The sequence below is a fragment of the Amia ocellicauda genome, chromosome 10, assembly GCF_036373705.1.
Source record: "Amia ocellicauda isolate fAmiCal2 chromosome 10, fAmiCal2.hap1, whole genome shotgun sequence".
NCBI classification, from domain to species: domain Eukaryota; kingdom Metazoa; phylum Chordata; class Actinopteri; order Amiiformes; family Amiidae; genus Amia; species Amia ocellicauda.
The window spans coordinates 19,393,251-19,412,031 of record NC_089859.1 but is presented as its reverse complement, the minus strand read 5'-3'; the positions used below and the strand labels follow the sequence as shown (position 1 = coordinate 19,412,031).

General features: G+C 42.0%; 1 protein-coding gene across 2 annotated transcripts; it reads right to left on the bottom strand.

Moving 5' to 3' along the window:
* Positions 1-277: 277 nt before the first annotated feature.
* calb1 (calbindin 1) lies at positions 278-17,491 on the bottom strand. Of its 2 annotated transcripts, XM_066715400.1 has the most exons (12): positions 17,348-17,491; positions 16,771-16,847; positions 9,999-10,073; positions 7,961-8,041; positions 7,305-7,361; positions 5,026-5,103; positions 4,157-4,212; positions 4,017-4,056; positions 3,863-3,916; positions 2,708-2,779; positions 1,971-2,027; positions 278-799 (listed from the first exon to the last, which is right to left on the bottom strand). In XM_066715400.1, exons 1-12 carry the CDS (start codon positions 17,424-17,426, stop codon positions 686-688), a joined length of 840 nt encoding a protein of 279 aa, XP_066571497.1. In that variant the 5' UTR covers positions 17,427-17,491; the 3' UTR covers positions 278-685. The 2 variants fall into 2 exon arrangements, with proteins under 2 accessions (XP_066571497.1, XP_066571498.1); XM_066715401.1 differs by lacking the exon at positions 1,971-2,027.
* Positions 17,492-18,781: the final 1,290 nt, after the last annotated feature.

Sequence of the window (18,781 nt, the reverse complement as noted above, 5' to 3'; positions counted from 1 at the left end):
AGTGAAAGGGTAGCCTTCAGCAATAAACATGCACTGCAAACGTAAATGTAGCTGAACAGTGTCGGTGTACATAATCTGTAATTCCCCCAGTTAGTATACACTTCACCTCAATGTCTTCTGGTAACAATTTATTGCTTTGGCTAAAATATTATCAGGCAGAATTTGTTACTGGTGTCAATATATCGCAGTTTATAAATAGTAATTTTTTTAGCAGTACATATAGCTCTGTGCACATCTCTTCATAATCATAGTGTATCACAGAATATATAACATAGAGTCAAGGCATATGTGCTTTATTGTTGTAATAATCTCATAATTACAAAAGCTGTACATTACAAACAGTATAGAAACAACAGGTTGAAAAGTATGTGCCACATGTCCCAGTGATGTATCTATACGCTGTCAGTAAAATTTACAGATTAAAAAGAAAAAAGGGAAACACATCTTACAGCAATGTTCTAAAGCTCGAGTCCCGGAGGGCCGCTTGCTGGTTTTCACTCCTCAGATGATTCTCTGAACGGAGACCACTGGGCCCTTCACTGGGTCTCCTGCAGATGCTGGTTTAAGGAGACCTATAGAACTGACTCGACGGTGGCCCCCCAGGACTGGACTGGTAGAACACGGCTGGAGTCTGTCGCTATCTTTACACAGATGACTAGCGGGCGAGGGCTGACTGGGCGGGGCCTCAGATCTCGTCTGCACACAGGACGAGTGCCAGCTCGGTTCTGTACAGCTTCCCCCCATCAGACAAGGCCATGATAGCTTTCTTGTAAGTGGCGATATTGTTGATGTCTAACACCTGACAAAAACAACACAAAACGTTTGCACGCCGTGCCTCTCCACATTGCCATCCCACCTTGCGCTGAGCTGTTAAAGGGTGGACGTGAAAAGGCAGTGTTTGTGATTAGCGAGTTTGTGTGTTCTCTGGACAAAACTCGGGAGAAGCGTGTTACAGGCCAGATGATGTGATAAATGTGCCCCACCGACTGGAAGGTAATAGACTGTATGGCTTTGAAGCATTTCTGGGTTTTCTGACAAACAACTACACAAGCCCAACTGAAAGACTTGTTTCCCCCCACGGTCTCTAATCTGCAGTACAACAACAATACAATAACAAGGCAACAACAATACAATAAAACTGCAATATACTGCATGAAACATGTTCAATCCAAAACACATAGCACAGTAAAACCTTCGGTCTCCAGCGTGTACAAAACAGCACACAAGCGTCTGGGTTTTAAAATCAAATTCAAATGACTATAAGTGACTGTGTTTGTAGTCTAACTCAGAAACAAAACAAATACATATATTTTTTTATTAGTATGGTTTAGTGTGTCAAGCCACTGCCGCCATCAGTAGCCGCACTATCTCAGAGTGTATATGTGTATAGTGTATGCATATACACTCACCTAAAGGATTATTAGGAACATCTGTTCAATTTCTCATTAATGCAATTATCTAACCAACCAATCACATGGCAGTTGCTTCAATGCATTTAGGGGTGTGGTCCTGGTCAAGACAATCTCCTGAACTCCAAACTGAATGTCTGAATGGGAAAGAAAGGTGATTTAAGCAATTTTGAGCGTGGCATGGTTGTTGGTGCCAGACGGGCCGGTCTGAGTATTTCACAATCTGCTCAGTTACTGGGATTTTCACGCACAACCATTTCTAGGGTTTACAAAGAATGGTGTGAAAAGGGAAAAACATCCAGTATGCGGCAGTCCTGTGGGCGAAAATGCCTTGTTGATGCTAGAGGTCAGAGGAGAATGGGCCGACTGATTCAAGCTGATAGAAGAGCAACTTTGACTGAAATAACCACTCGTTACAACCGAGGTATGCAGCAAAGCATTTGTGAAGCCACAACACGTACAACCTTGAGGCGGATGGGCTACAACAGCAGAAGACCCCACCGGGTACCACTCGTCTCCACTACAAATAGGAAAAAGAGGCTACAATTTGCACAAGCTCACCAAAATTGGACAGTTGAAGACAGGAAAAATGTTGCCAGGTCTGATGAGTCTCGATTTCTGTTGAGACATTCAGATGGTAGAGTCAGAATTTGGCGTAAACAGAATGAGAACATGGATCCATCATGCCTTGTTACCACTGTGCAGGCTGGTGGTGGTGGTGTAATGGTGTGGGGGATGTTTTCTTGGCACACTTTAGGCCCCTTAGTGCCAACTGGGCATCGTTTAAATGCCACGGCCTACCTGAGCATTGTTTCTGACCATGACCATCCCTTTATGACCACCATGTACCCATCCTCTGATGGCTACTTCCAGCAGGATAATGCACCATGTCACAAAGGTCCAATCATTTCAAATTGGTTTCTTGAACATGACAATGAGTTCACTGTACTAAACTGGCCCCCACAGTCACCAGATCTCAACCCAATAGAGCATCTTTGGGATGTGGTGGAACGGGAGCTTCATGCCCTGGATGTGCATCCCACAAATCTCCATCAACTGCAAGATGCTATCCTATCAATATGGGCCAACATTTCTAAAGAATGCTTTCAGCACCTTGTTGAATCAATGCCACGTAGAATTAAGGCAGTTCTGAAGGCGAAAGGGGGTCAAACACAGTATTAGTATGGTGTTCCTAATAATCCTATAGGTGAGTGTATATATATAAATATATATAGTAATGATCTTTTCAGAACTAGTTTGTGCTTTGCTGACGTGACGTGTCTAATGTAAGAAATTACCTTTTGGTTTTTTTCACACAGGTCTTTTAATAAGGCATCCAGCTCATTCTCGTCCATGTATCCATTACCGTCCTGAAAGCAGGGAGAACAAATGGACATATAAGCAAAACTCTCCATTGTGTCATTTCGCCAAAACCAAACCCCAACCCAAAACACCAGGCAGCTCGTGACATACGATACCTTAGAGTCTGGACCTTGGGAAATATTTAACAAACAAATCTCAAATACACAAATAAAGAATGATGACATAGACTTATTGATTCCTCTGGGTTTCTGGGAAGAACCTTCTTCCTGGACTGGAGCTCCAACTGCCCGGAGTCTGCCACCTGACAGAACAGTACCTTACTGATGTGAACCACTGTAGCCATTAGCTGCGCAGGACAGAAAGGAACCAAACAGCCCCAAATAGCCCAGAACTGAACTACCCAGCACCCCAGCACTAGGGTATGTGCATCCATCTGTCTATCTGCAGGGGTTTAGCTCTATCCCCTCCGATGGCGTAATGACTGACTCGCCCTTTAGCTTTCTCAGCTCACCACAACATGCCAACTAAATGTCAGTTATTAATACATAAATACCATGCGATTTCAAAAGCAGACGCCTGTAACTGTGAGCCGCAGCCTGTCCTGAGATGCTTCAAAGCTGCTCTAATGACTGCACTGCCATTTCTGCCACCAATTACTGTCCTGGGTGTTCAGTCGGCAGCCGGGCCCCACGCGTCTGACTGCGAACGCAACCTGAACCTGCCAATCAATAGGCATCACGGCTCCTGTCATCTCCTGCTCAGAGCGCAGCGCATTCAGGGACACGAGCGCAGATCAGGTGGTGCTCAGGCCATAACCGCGTCCGTCTAAGGAAAATAAGAGCTTGATAAAGTGTGTCCCGTATGCATACAAATGAAGGCCGTCTCCTGTACAGCGAACAGGCAGTCATGCAGGTTACCCTTGGATAAGGTTAATCAAAGTATCTTTTATTAGTGACAATGGCAATCATCCCACTACAGCTGTGTGAGAATGTGTTTCAAAACCAGCAAGCCAAGCAAAACACAAAACTGCAAAAGAGGCTTTACGGTTATTATCGACCGTAAGGGAGTTCAAATAAAACATTTTCCTTGCACTTTATAGACAGTACTGTTAATAAACCTGTACAATTTACCTGATCGTATAATTCAAAAATCTTGTTGAACTCTTTTCTTGGCATTTTGACTCCCTGGAATAAAAAAGACATATTAATATAAGTGAACCACGACTGAGAGAAACAGGAGCAAAAAGACTCTGCGGGTCTTTAATGATCTATTACAAATAGTTACCTGAAACTTGAGTAAAAAGTTCTCCTGGTCCGGTAATAGTCTGTGAAGAAGAGGGATGAGGGATTATTGTTGTGCTTGACAGTACACTCAGTGTAAGTTACAGAAGTATGAATCAAACATAACACAAAGGGTGCACAAACCCTGCCATCTCTGCCAGGCAAAGCTTCCCGTCATTGTTGGAATCAAATATTTTCAGCTGAAACAAAAAGAATAGAGTTTTCCAAACAAAGCATACACACATACACACACACACACACACACACACACACACACACATACAAAAGCACAGCAGAGTAATCATCATTGGTGTATATGAGTGAACTTATGGATGCAGTGTGCAGTAAGGTACAGTGAACCATGCTTTACTGTCAATCATCTTCACCACAATAATAACTGGGATGACAAATGGATGATTTAGGATTGGTAAGCATCTTTATTTAGCTGTATCACAATCTTTACTGCAGTACAATGTCATTAATTATTAAGAGGATTTAAGAGGGAAACTGGCCTCTCTTCCAGATTGATTCTATCACATAAGCAACTTTATCATTTCAAACTTGACACACAATGGCAGATGTCAAAGGCCAGCATGTTCACTTCTTTGGGGTTTCAAGATGTGTTGTGTCGGAAAAATGACACAATCACCGGACTTGACTTCCCTGTGGCAACTTCAATCATTATTGTCAAGTCAACCGAGCGCTAGTGTTTCTTACTCCTTGATATTTTAGACAAACCTGGTCGTATGCATGCTGACTTTTGACATCCGATAATATTTGGTACGTTTTAAATTTTAAATTCAAATTTGCTTTTATAAATCGATCTGGAATAATGGTTTACATCTTACTTATATTCATAGTCTTAGTTATACACTAAAGCAACATGTTAGACTCAGAACACCACAATTCTAGGAACTGAGACAGTTTCCCTGTAACTGCCTTTATTTCAATCATCTTAAGCTGTTGTGAAGCCTCTTGTGTCTTTGTCCAAAATTAGGAGGACAGATTCCTACCGTGGTCTGTGTGTACTCTTCTAGTTTCTTGTCATCGTATGATTTTTTGGCCTTGTGAAGAAGATCTCTCAAAAAATTCTGAAATAAAGAATATATATTTTTGCCCCTATCATGGTTTAAAAAAGTAGTAGAAAGTGGCTTATGAATATAATAAACATTGATAGGATACAGGCTTGTATTTAGTTTTGCAGTTTTAGTTTTATGGTCTCTCCCAGTGTCAGAGATTTGGGGTGCATTAGTTACCATCGGATGCTGGGGTCCAGCATTGTGCCGTTTATTCCTACAGGCTCTGAGTAACTCTCACATGTATAATTAAATAACAAATAACATAACCTATATTCAATGTATTACATTTATAGCTGGTTTCCAACAGCATGTCCCTGTTTTGTGAGGCCCTTGGGTCACGACGCCACACGCAGCACAGCCCGGCACAATCGAGGAGCTGAGCGCATTTACTGTTCTTATGTATTGCCAGAGATAATTACATCGGCAGGTTTGGGATAATTGGTTGTAAATAAGACAGAATGGGATCTGTCTGGCTATTCCTGAACAAACACTAGTGATGGCACAGTGTGTAATGCACACAGCGCAGGTTGAGCTGTGCTCGAGATCACCAGGATGACCGGGAACCATCACCTCCCTCAGTTCAGTTATGGCTGTTTGCATTTACAATAAAGACCCGCAGACTGCAAAATATGGTCCTACTTATAGTAAGTACTGGGTGAACCACACAGACCAGTTGATTGCAATCATATCATTAATATTCATGGTCAACAATTAAAACATACCTGAGAAACACGAAGAGTTCCTCAGGTGAAACAAAATAACAACTGATTACATATATTTACAAAAGGAATTAATGGGATTATGTTACATTTATTTTAGTCTGTAATCCATATATCTATGGATATGTTCAAAACATATGGTGAGGTTAATTTCTACCATATATTTTCAACACATAAATACATGTATGGATTACAGACTAAAATATATTTGAAATACATCCCCTGTATTTTAAACATACAAAGGGGCTAATTTAGTAAATTAAAAATATAAGGATCATTCATCATGTACCTCATATTGAAAACATACGTTTGTTACATAAGGGCAGCCCAACCTCGATCTGGCCAGAGCTGCCATAACAGTGTTCTCCCAGTGTGACCCCCCTGGGCCTCAGCGCGTCGGCTTTCATTCTGCCCGAGCTCTTAATTAGGTAACTGCGCTAATTATTGTCTCAGCTGGACTGGTTTAACCCCTTCCCAGGCCTAATGCAGGTGGTGATTTAAGGAGTGCTATATAAAGGACCAGGCTGGAAGGACACTGATGCTTAAGTACCTAATCCTCTCAGCTGGAGTTATTGTGGGCCTGAGTTTAATCATTGTCTCGAGATGGAAGGAACAGCAGCAGACGTGAAGAAACTGATAAACAGAATCACACAGACTGTGAATCCCAATTACGCCCGGGTTCAGGATTGGAGATTGGTGGACTTCAGGCAGACATGACTTTGTTAGCGGCTGCAGCCCAGCACTGCCTGTAAGAGTCTGCTTTCTCCAGCAGACAGTGAGTGCAGAAGCAATCGCAGTTTAATTTTCACAACAACACACCCTGAGTTGGGCCGTATAAACCAAGACTGACTCTTAACTTCAACACAAAGCAGTCAGAGCCCTGTGCTGAGGTGGTCTGTCCTCCCTGCGTTCCCATTGGAGCACAGAGGTTATTCAGAGTCCTGTGAATGACACCAGTAACATCCCTCCATCTCCTGCCAGCCGAGCACTTCAATATTATTCCCAGTTTTCTCTCTAACAGGCTGCCTTGGTAGTAAATCTCCCACTGAATGTATGACGTGTAACCAACAAAAATGAATTACTTGATTTTTTATAATGTCATGTTTTCATTGTTTATTACTTGTGTTGTTTTAATGCTAACCACCTGTTGACCCTTTCTTATGAATAATGCCACTCAACCCAGTTCCTAATCAGGATCAGCGCCTTGCCTCTGCTCCGCCCGGGTTCGAGAGCAGCCTGACTCTGGCCTTCACCGCGGCGTCTGGGGTTTCACGCTTTTACAGCTGGAGGGAAATGGTATTTAGAGCTCAATTAAATCCTGAATAATTTTCTGAATATTTAATGCCCCTTTGGGAGAGAATCGGGCTAAAGTGAACGAGGAGAGATGACTTTTCTGCCTCATTGAAAAGAAGTGAGAACTAAACAAAACACAGAGCGGCCGACTCCGTGACACCAAAGTAGAAAACCGTGGAAACCGAGCCCAGAACTACTCACCTTCAGTTCGTCCGCCTCAATGTACCCGCTGTGATCGGCATCATACTTCCTCCAGGCCTACAGGAAAATAAAAGGCCGTCGAGAGTCATTTCCCTGTTCAGCATAGGTTTATGGGCTCTTTTACGCTCATTAAGTGTTCGCTGTTTCTGCCCAGGGGTGACTTTGGCAGCTTTGACTTTCAGCATGGTACCTATTAACAACTGCTTAGTCATGAACAAGTGCAGACAGAGGCATCCAGGATTCCTGGAGTCGGTGCCATGGCTGTCTAATCTCATTTAGCACCACTGTGCTGTTCACACTAATACAATATAAAGGCTTCACTTTAATTATATAAAAACAGATTTTTTTAACATCATGTGAGGTTATGTTTATCAAGAGGGTTGCTGTTGTTGAAGCAAAATAAATGACATCACTTTTATTGCATTATGAACTGCTAATGGATTTAGGGCTCTGATATAGAGAGTTCAATGGGGAAAAGTTGCCCAGATACAGGTCTATAGAAAACACATTGCAATTCATATGGGCGACTGCTAACAAACCCAGCTTCCACCATGCACTGCCTCTCTGAATGGGAATGCTTCCCAATATTTAATTGAGAACAAGAGAACATCCATCACACAGCAAAGACGATGTAGACGTGAAAAACACACACACACCTCCATGAACTCTGCACAGGACTTCAGCTGCTGCCGAAAAAATAACAAGAAGTTTTCTTCTGTGGGCAATATCTGAACGAGCTGCGAGAAAAGAGAGGGAAGAAAAATAATTGTATGAATTATGTATGTATACTCCAGATTGCAAAATAAATATAACATTCAGAACGCATATCAATGCCCATTAAAATAATGCCTGCTGCTGTGCAACCCAAGAGCACAATTGTGTGGCGCTGAAAGAGCACAACAGGTCCACTTTTCTGTAAGATATAAATGCTTATTTAAATATGGATCTTGGTGGGTATGAAATGTAATCAAAAATATTATGTGGTGAATTTCAAAAGTGTTTATTCTGGTCAGACACTCCAAACAACGTCAACAAATGCAACCAGTTTCCTGGCTGATAAATGACTTGATAAATCATACAGATATATAAAATTACACTCAATTTGAAGATGAGGCTCTGATCAGAAACAAAGCTGTCTATTAAAAAACATCTTTTAATATGCTGTGGACCCTGCCTTCATTTCCTGTAGGTTTTAAAAAGCTATAAATGATGGGACATGATGCTGCTCTTCCCCTGAGTAACCTTTGCTGTAACCCATTACTGGACACAAAAACATCTATTTTTAAGAACCCCTCCTTGTGAATACACATGCTGGTTTCAGCCCCTGGCGCTGTGCACAACGACTCAAATCAAACTGGAATAAACATGCGCTGGCTGCGGCCCCCGCCTGCACAGCCACAGTGCCTGGGCGGTCTCGGGGTCTGGCCTGCCTGTGGCTGGAGCTGCAGCAATTAATCGGCATTACTCTCCAAGTCCTCTCCATTACACACGCAATGCCACCCTCCTACAGACAGCAGTATTTTGAAGGTGAACTCAGAGTGCGCACAAGGTTGCATTGTTTGTTTAGCCATTGACTGCACAGTGTTTGTGTTCCAGTTGATGCCACATCGTGTTGCACAGAAACTCTGTACGAGGCAGCAACGCTGCCACTGCAACAACATACCGCATGCTTCTCAACAGGCATCAGGGGCACTGAACACAGCAGCTGTACACAGGAGTTTAACTCATGCTCAGCTAGATAAACTGATTACATTGTATACTGCATGCTAAAGCACTAATTCCAAACAACTGATTTGGAATTGTGCTTTCTTAAAATTGTTATTTTTAAATTTAAGGACCTCATACTTGTAAGGTACACTTGTGATTTTTGGCGGCCGTGTACAGAGATGCACAGTAAACGTGCTCAGACCCCCTAGACTCAGCAGGCTGGTATGACTGTCTGCCCTGAAGTTTCTGAGTGACAGCCACAGTCATTCACTTCCATCAGAACAGCACACAATCCCTCCAGTACAACAGGTGTCAGAGGCTGCATCTCTACGCTACAGCTACGGGATGCTCGGTCACAAGCAAAGATGCAGATGATCTCAGAACAGTATTTGTAAACATGATTACGACTGAGTGTTTAGTAGAAACTTTTTTGTTGCTTTACATGAAGTCAAGAAGAGGTTGTTTATTCTTCTGGCTGCACTTTGTGATTTAATTCTGCTAGTAAAGTTGCATTGATATTTGCAAGATTACTCCTTTGTTACAGTAATATTTGATTACAAAATAATTCCAATAAACAAAGCTATTGCAAATGTATAATAGTCCAAACATATTCCTTTCTTGAAATGCAAGAAAAGAGAAAATCAATATCAATAAAATGCAAACAAATATATTGTAGATATTATCTGGAAATATATATATATATATATATATATATATATATATATATATATATATATATATATATATATATATATATATACACACACACACATTTCTGAAAACATATGATATATTATAATAATATAAATTTATTTTTTATGAATTAATTAATTGTTGATCTCTTTCAAGATAATCCATGACTAAAATAGAAAATGCCACAACATGTGTGGCACCCCAGCACCTGTATTTATTAATGTATTTATTAAAAGCAATTGACTGAATAGCAGTGTGGCTCCAGCAGGTCCAATGATCTTTCATGGCTCTTACCTCCACAATGCCTATCTTTCCATCGGCGTTCTGTCCATATTTGTCCACAAAAGCCTTCATTTGATCTGTTAACTCCTGAGAACAGCACAGATATGCATTAGAAGGGTCTGAAAGGTTTCACTGGGGTTTCAGACACAGGATGCCCCATGAGAGGCTTGTTTATACTGGGGGTGCTGGGTAAGGGCTATTTCCAGAATATGAGACACATTTGGGCAGCAGGGAGGATAATGAGGGAATACATGTAAAGACAGACAACAAACTACACTGCAGTAGAGCTATAAAACATCTTGAGAAAATGATAAAACTGTTTACATTTTCAAATGGAGATTTATTCTCTTGTAAACAACAGAAAAGCCAGTAGAAGTATTTTGATTTAATTTAACTCGGTTATACTGTATGTTGTTGATTCTTAATTGGCTTTAAATGACACATGCTATACAAACAGTAAGAATTGGAGGCTACTGTAGCTTTAAAATAATAACACAAAAGTCCAAACAGATACATCACTGACCACAGATAACATCAGACACTTCTTCTTTGTGACCTTTTTGTACTTTTGTACTTGTTTAGTGTTGGCAACTTCTTTAAAACAATTTTCAATGTTACTGTTTACCCTTCATAAAAATGAATACATATTAATAAATGTTAACACATAACACATTCATTAACATAATAGAAGTATTCCATTTATTATTACATGCCTATTGCAGAGATGACAACACTAGCTAGTTTTGTTACTAATGAATAATAATGAACCACAGTGCATTGTGGGAAACACCACTGTACACCAGGGTAATATATTATGTAGTTATATAATATACACTGTTTACGGCGTATCGTGTCTGTTAAACTGTGCGTCTGTATTTTGTTGCTAGAGGTCACCCAGCAGGTAAATTCCTCCAATTAATGGAGATGTCTTTTCCACAAACTAAACGCCATGAACACTATTAAGTATTTATGAACAATTTAATGTCTATAACAAGAGTTATAGTTCAAGCTGAGAATAAATGATTATAGGTGGACCAGGTCAGCGTCAGTGCTCTGTCTGGAGGAGCAAAGTCCTCATCAAAACAACACGTCAGCAAGACTCTCCGCACTCTTCTCATTCTATAGGATTGACAGATCTGTTGTCTCCAGGAAGCTGTTGGCACTTAATAAAGCAAACTATATCACTGCAGGAAAGGAAAACTCCTTTGATAGAAGGTCAACTCATCAAATACCATGAATAGCAATTACATGAGCACTATGGGAAAGACATGATCACATGCATTACATTACTTTTCAAATTAGATTCCTTTCCTTCCCTCGCTTATGATCCAAATGCAAACCTACCTCCACACAATACTCTGGAAACCATATCTGAACTCGGTGCAGGACAATGGATATGTAGTGAAAAGACCTTAGTTAAAACTAAACTGCTAATTAAATTAATTTGAAATTTGATTCAAAATCATTTTGAGAGAGAGAAGCTTCAGTATAAAACAGAGCTGTATCAAAGGGATGTTCATTTAAAATGTTCCAAATGTGGAATAACGAGGAAACCAATATAGAAATGCATTTAATAAAACACCATCAGAGAACTGAAGGGAAACTAATTGCGCAGTTATTCCAGAACCGGTGCATTTAAAGCACTGCATTTTTCAACCGACTTCGTAGGTACTCAACATTAATTCATCCCTGAAGGAAACAACAAGCAGAAATGGAAATCAGATTATTTATGGAAACTTTTAGCTGAGTGACTTCACATGGCAGTGCTGTAATTTGGCCCAACACATTGTGCTGCGGGCTCACTGCACATTCTCACCGAAGAGAAATACATTAAAAACAAACAGCTTCAAAAGAGTTGTGGCTTTTGCATTCAGCCTCTTCTCAAAATGACCCTCTAACTCTTATCTTGTTATGGATTTATTTGACTGACTGCTTCATCCAGGAGCCCACTTATGAAGCTGGGCTTTCATGGGGATCAATCTGGGTACATTTCCAGGCTCAATGGTGTGCCAGCAGTTTTGAAGCCCCTGGTCATCACTCTACCCTGCTGCTCATTTACAGTTCATGATTGATCCACTTTGAGTTTGAGAATCAACTCTGCAATTTTTAGGGCAGGGCCTATGTGGAGATATACACTCACCTAAAGGATTATTAGGAACACCTGTTCAATTTCTCATTAATGCAATTATCTAACCAACCAATCACATGGCAGTTGCTTCAATGCATTTAGGGGTGTGGTCCTGGTCAAGACAATCTCCTGAACTCCAAACTGAATGTCTGAATGGGAAAGAAAGGTGATTTAAGCAATTTTGAGCGTGGCATGGTTGTTGGTGCCAGACGGGCCGGTCTGAGTATTTCACAATCTGCTCAGTTACTGGGATTTTCACGCACACACCATTTCTAGGGTTTACAAAGAATGGTGTGAAAAGGGAAAAACATCCAGTATGCGGCAGTCCTGTGGGCAAAAATGCCTTGTTGATGCTAGACGTCAGAGGAGAATGGGCCGACTGATTCAAGCTGATAGAAGAGCAACTTTGACTGAAATAACCACTCGTTACAACCGAGGTATGCAGCAAAGCATTTGTGAAGCCACAACACGTACAACCTTGAGGCGGATGGGCTACAACAGCAGAAGACCCCACCGGGTACCACTCGTCTCCACTACAAATAGGAAAAAGAGGCTACAATTTGCACAAGCTCACCAAAATTGGACAGTTGAAGACAGGAAAAATGTTGCCTGGTCTGATGAGTCTCGATTTCTGTTGAGACATTCAGATGGTAGAGTCAGAATTTGGCGTAAACAGAATGAGAACATGGATCCATCATGCCTTGTTACCACTGTGCAGGCTGGTGGTGGTGGTGTAATGGTGTGGGGGATGTTTTCTTGGCACACTTTAGGCCCCTTAGTGCCAACTGGGCATCGTTTAAATGCCACGGCCTACCTGAGCATTGTTTCTGACCATGTCCATCCCTTTATGACCACCATGTACCCATCCTCTGATGGCTACTTCCAGCAGGATAATGCACCATGTCACAAAGGTCCAATCATTTCAAATTGGTTTCTTGAACATGACAATGAGTTCACTGTACTAAACTGGCCCCCACAGTCACCAGATCTCAACCCAATAGAGCATCTTTGGGATGTGGTGGAACGGGAGCTTCGTGCCCTGGATGTGCATCCCACAAATCTCCATCAACTGCAAGATGCTATCCTATCAATATGGGCCAACATTTCTAAAGAATGCTTTCAGCACCTTGTTGAATCAATGCCACGTAGAATTAAGGCAGTTCTGAAGGCGAAAGGGGGTCAAACACAGTATTAGTATGGTGTTCCTAATAATCCTATAGGTGAGTGTAGAATAGTATCCATTGTCAGTTGTCAACAAGCATATAAATATGACCAGCTGCCCCAATGCTACACCAGGGATTTTAGCCAATGCATCTCACCTATAATTGATATAAATGCTCACATCCACAACTCAACTTTGCAGTTGTGTGACCCTGAGAAGCTTCCAGGAGGAGCAGGTGAGACGTGTAGCAGGCAACTGTTGGGTCTGTAATTCTTGCTGAAGTGATGGGACCCATTCTCTCAACTCAGACTGCAGCATATGTCTGCACCAGTGAGATTCCCAAAACCCTAATCAGACCAAGACCCCACAAACCCCACAAACCTGGCGGCTGGTGCAAAAATCTAGTCACTCTTGTTCCTATTCACACAAACTCACCGTTTTTCACGGTAGATACAGGTGTCTGGAATGGATATGTTGAACGACAAATTAATACTCAGACTTTTATTGATTTATTCCATCCCAGTATCCTGGGAGCACCAGTCCGCCCGCACCACCGCTATGTCGAAAGAGCCATCTCTATTATCATGCTGTAGCTCCGTGGGTGATCTCATTACATTGCCCCCGGGGTCAGACAGACCAAGCTCAACCTCGTGTGGCACAGCCTAGGGGCACACACACCTGGGCCAATGTTGCATCAACACGTGGTACACATACCACAGCAACTTACTTGAGGAGGGATTCAATCCATTTGGGTGCCAACTGTAATGATGTAGTGCAGGTCCTCTGAGTCAGAGCTGGGATTCGATCCTGAGATCGCCAATCCACCTGCACCACCACCACGCCAAAAGAGACGGCTCTCGCGTCATGCTGAGGCTATGTGGGTGAGCTCATCACACCAGGCAGAAACTGGGCTTTCAATGCTCTCCTGACATGGGCTGAACCTCTCAGACATTGGCTTGCACTTCAGACACTCATTTCAGTATGACCTCTACAGCAAAGCCACGGCTATCGCATCATTTACAACATGCTTACTGGAGGGCACTGGGCCCTGCACTCATATTGGATTCAGAGGCTGGGCATTGGACTCCCCCGATTGGGACGGAAACATGAAAGAAACTCCAGCTGATGTTTCTCCGGCGCAGAGTCTGTGTGCCGGCAGGCTGTTGACACATGTCAGTGCGTTGCTGCTCACTGCTGTGTCTGCAGCACTGCTCTCCTTGCACAGGGAGGGAGGCCGCACTGCGTGTCTGCACCCCTGCAGCTCTCCTGCTCTGATCACTTCTGAGCGCCACAGCCGGGCCTGCGCACCTGGGACACACACACACACACACACACACTCACATGCACACACTCACACACACACGCAGGGCTGGAGGCCTCCTGCTCTGGAGGTTTGCATGTCCTTCACACCTCGTCTCTGGCCTCAGACAGCTGGCTGGCCAGCACCAGAGCTGCAGAGGCTCCAGAGAAACAGGTATGACAGAGGCCAGGACACACACACTCACACACAAACTCATTCAAACACACCCTCACACACACACACACACATACTTGGTATGAAATGGTTTGTCTAAAGATGTATCTAAACTGAAGATGTAAGATTGAACATCTCTCTACCAGCTCACATCATTCAATCTTCTCAGAAATGCTGCTGAGATACAGAGAGGAGAATTAAAGCAGTGTCGCTTTCATACTAGTGTGTCTTTTTGTCCTACAATGTATGTGTAATGGATTGCTCGATGAGTGCAGATGAGTGATATTCCCTGTGCGCAGTAACACCACTATCTGGTGGAGCCGTCTGACAGTCCAGAGTAATCCTCCTCATCCATCCCCCTCGATCACAGGTGTGAAGGAATCATGGAGACCTTGAAGAATATCAAGTAACTAGAAGCACAATAATGCAATGAACTGCGCTATAATGGAGCTCCCTCTAGGAATCCCTTTGAGTGCTTCTCTGCGTCACTTACACTTCAATAATTAATTTCTCACCCGATTAATTATCTATCAACCATGTAACATTTCATCTTTATTTAACAACCCACTCTGGATGAGAAACAAAACATCCAAAACATTTAAATGAAGTGCTTTTTCATGGTCCAGTTCTATTGCAAACCCACATCTGCAATGGCACCCTTCCGCACAGTGTCTGAGCCGTGAGAACGAGTCTGTGCCCTCCTGCCAGCACGAGTCCTTGGCTTGCAGGCATGAATCAGCTCTTTGGGATGCATTTGATAAGCACCTGCCTAAACCCTGCTGATCAGACAATAAACATCCTAGAGCAGAGTTGTATTTCTTATTCACATTAACATCTCATGAAAGCAAACCCTATAAATCAGGTGAAAACCTGTTAAACCTGTCAAGACCAAACTATTATATTGCACTTCTTACAAAGCACCTTGTACAATCTGTATGGATTGTTAGCACCCAAATGAAGGTCTATGCAAACACATTGTTTTATCATTTTTGCTTTAAAAAGTGCTTGAACTAAGGGAACTAAGTTCAGTTCTATTGATTGATGTAAACAAATATGTATATACATAATTCAGAATAGTATATGAATATATTATATTATAAGATACAGTTATAACAATGCGTTTAAAATAATACTGGTATTACAAACAATATAATCACAAACTCCCTCAAAAAACGTAGTTAAACTCCAGCGGAATAAATCATATTGTATCTGTATTATAACCTTGAGAACTTACCATTATAAACATTTTATACATTCTGGGATTGAAAACATGCATATTTATTTTGAACTGCTTTTGATAAACTATCAATTAAAAAATCTAACTAAAAATGTAGTGCTTTCAAATAATACATAATAAATACACACATTAAATACATCTGCATAACGTGCGTCACAGTCCTGCAGGCAGACCACCGAATTCTCACCATGACTTAGTTAATACACTGAGACGACAGAAGAACCAGGAGAATAATTTTTACCATCCGTTAAAGATCTATATACTGAGTTCAGATTCGTGTCATTTTGGTATGATGGTAAAAGTGGTACCCGGTGGTACACTGTCCAGTGCCATAGATCACCTGCCCGTCACGTTCAGCTGCTCCTGCCAAGATCTTGATTGGGGAAGACGGGATTAACCCACTGCTCGTTTAAAAGTAACGAAGACGCATTATAACGGATCAGCAAGGCGACTCTGAGCCCCTTTCCCTCAATCGGGATCTTAAGCACATGTCAACACAATTAATACCCGCAAAGCCCTGCGAAAACATTGGAAAAAACTGTGCGTCTCACTTCATTAGCTGCACATTCATTACCTTTCGGAAGGTCATCGTACACGTTGTGCTACACAATACAACAACGACTCTCACACCAAGAACGAAAGCGCAGAGGATATTAGATACATTTATGTTGTGCACAAATACAAAATAAAGATGTAAATAAATATAACTGATAGGAGACGGTGCATTTTCAACTTCAACCCAGTTTAGACAGTACTGATTAGGAACAGGTATTCTGTACTTACTAGTCCTGCTTGTTTTCGAGCTTGCTGGAGCTCTTTAATAAAGCTCTGCAGCTCCTTGCCTTCAATATAGCCATTGCCTGCAACAACACAGGTAGGGTGTCATTCAACAGATCAGTGGACAATGACAACACGCACACACTGCAGGCACAGCAGACACGCACCCACCACTGGGGCGACATTAACACCCTTTTAAAACTGCAAATCAAAATACAAACGTGTCACAGGTAAAACAAGCAAAACATGTCATATTGTTAAACAAGTAAAAGGACATTTAATCAAGCACATGAGAAACGTTGAACCACAATCCCTAATTCATTGTGTTCAATCTGATCAGAAGATTCTCGCAAGAAAAGTATCGATTGTGTCTAAATGGTCCCTCCTAGTTAAGTTCCCGACTTAATCAATCAACAAGACACAACATGACTAATGGGCTCTGAAACAAACTCAGAAAAGCCAGACTTTCATCAGGTGAAGGGAAAGGGCTCCCGTATCCAGCAGCAGCCGTCACTAATACCTGGCACAAAGTTACATCTGTTCTCCCAGCAGGGATTGAAGGGAAATTGAGTTAATTAGTTACCATCGTTGTCATAATGGCGAAAAATATCCAGAAACTGTGTGGCAGAGATCTCCACTCCTTGTAGGTAAGCGTTGGCCATGTCGCCGGTGTGTGGAGAAGCTGCTGGGCGGGCTGGTGCTCTCGGACTGGGGTGCTTTGATCGCAGGGGCTCCGTATTTAACACCGGAGCACCGCGCCGTCTCCGCCCCGCCTCCGCCAGGCTGAGCGCAGGGACCGGTGCCAAGCGCGCAGCTCGCCCATTTAGCGGCAGTTATGGCTGGCTATGCGGTGGCAGCAGTGTGGTGGAGCAGAGGGTCGTTGGTTCAGTCGCAGGTGGGGGGCACTGCTGTTATAGCCTTGAGCAAGCCACTGTACCTGCATTACTCCACTAAAAACCCAACTGTGTAAATGCGTAATTGCATTGCTATATAAGTCGCCATGCTAAGAAATAAATACATCTTACAATCAACCATAGCATAAGAATGGCCACATTATTAAAAACCTTTTTTAACCCCCCCCCTCCTCCCCCCAAATACTTGAAAAAGACTGGTCTCACAATAAGGCTACCCTAACCCTCAGACTTAGCTCTATTTTAGTACAATTGTCCAGGTGGTCACAGAGCAGACAGGATAATAACCGGTCCAGCAGGTCAGGTCTCTTTATACCATCACCTGCATCAGGCCTGGGACAGGGGGTTCATTTACTCGGGTGTTGTTTAAATCTTGATTAAGGAAAGCACCATCAATTATATATATATATATATATATATATATATATATATATATATATATATATATATATATATATATATATATATATATATACACACACATTACTGGTGCTTCCATCCTTCTTCTTGTTCTAGTACATTCTGCAGTCTAAATCTAATACATTCTGTAAAAAACTTTTGTACTGAAGTATTCAAACTCATTAGGAATCTGTATGTGTACTCTTCCCATTATTGTCAGTTTTACAATAGAATGCCAATTTATTTAGAAACAAGAGAGTGGTTAAGGAGGTAAAATTAAAGTACATTTATCACCTGAAAGTGGTGAAAATTGCACAGCCAGCTCAGCTGTTTTGTGACCTTGAGAGGGATGCGGATGTGGTTTCCTCACAGCTCAGCCTTGTCATTCATCATGCAGGCCCGGGCTGCTGCAGAGGTACCGAGCCAGAACTGCTCTTATTGGGGTGAGGTAGCTGTGCTGTGGGGGGAATCACATGACAACACCACAACGCTTCTGGGCAAGATTCGTTCATGAAAGGGGTCTCGTCACTAATGAGGTAAAGCTGTTACAAACATTACTGAAAAAACAACAAGTATTTAATTCCTAATAACATTCTCTTATTACTAAACATGCTCTTGGCTTGACATACAGCTGGACTGAAGAGGGGTATCTGTTGAGTCTGTTGAGTTAATTTTAATTCATGGTTAGTTTAAGAATAAAAGCAAAG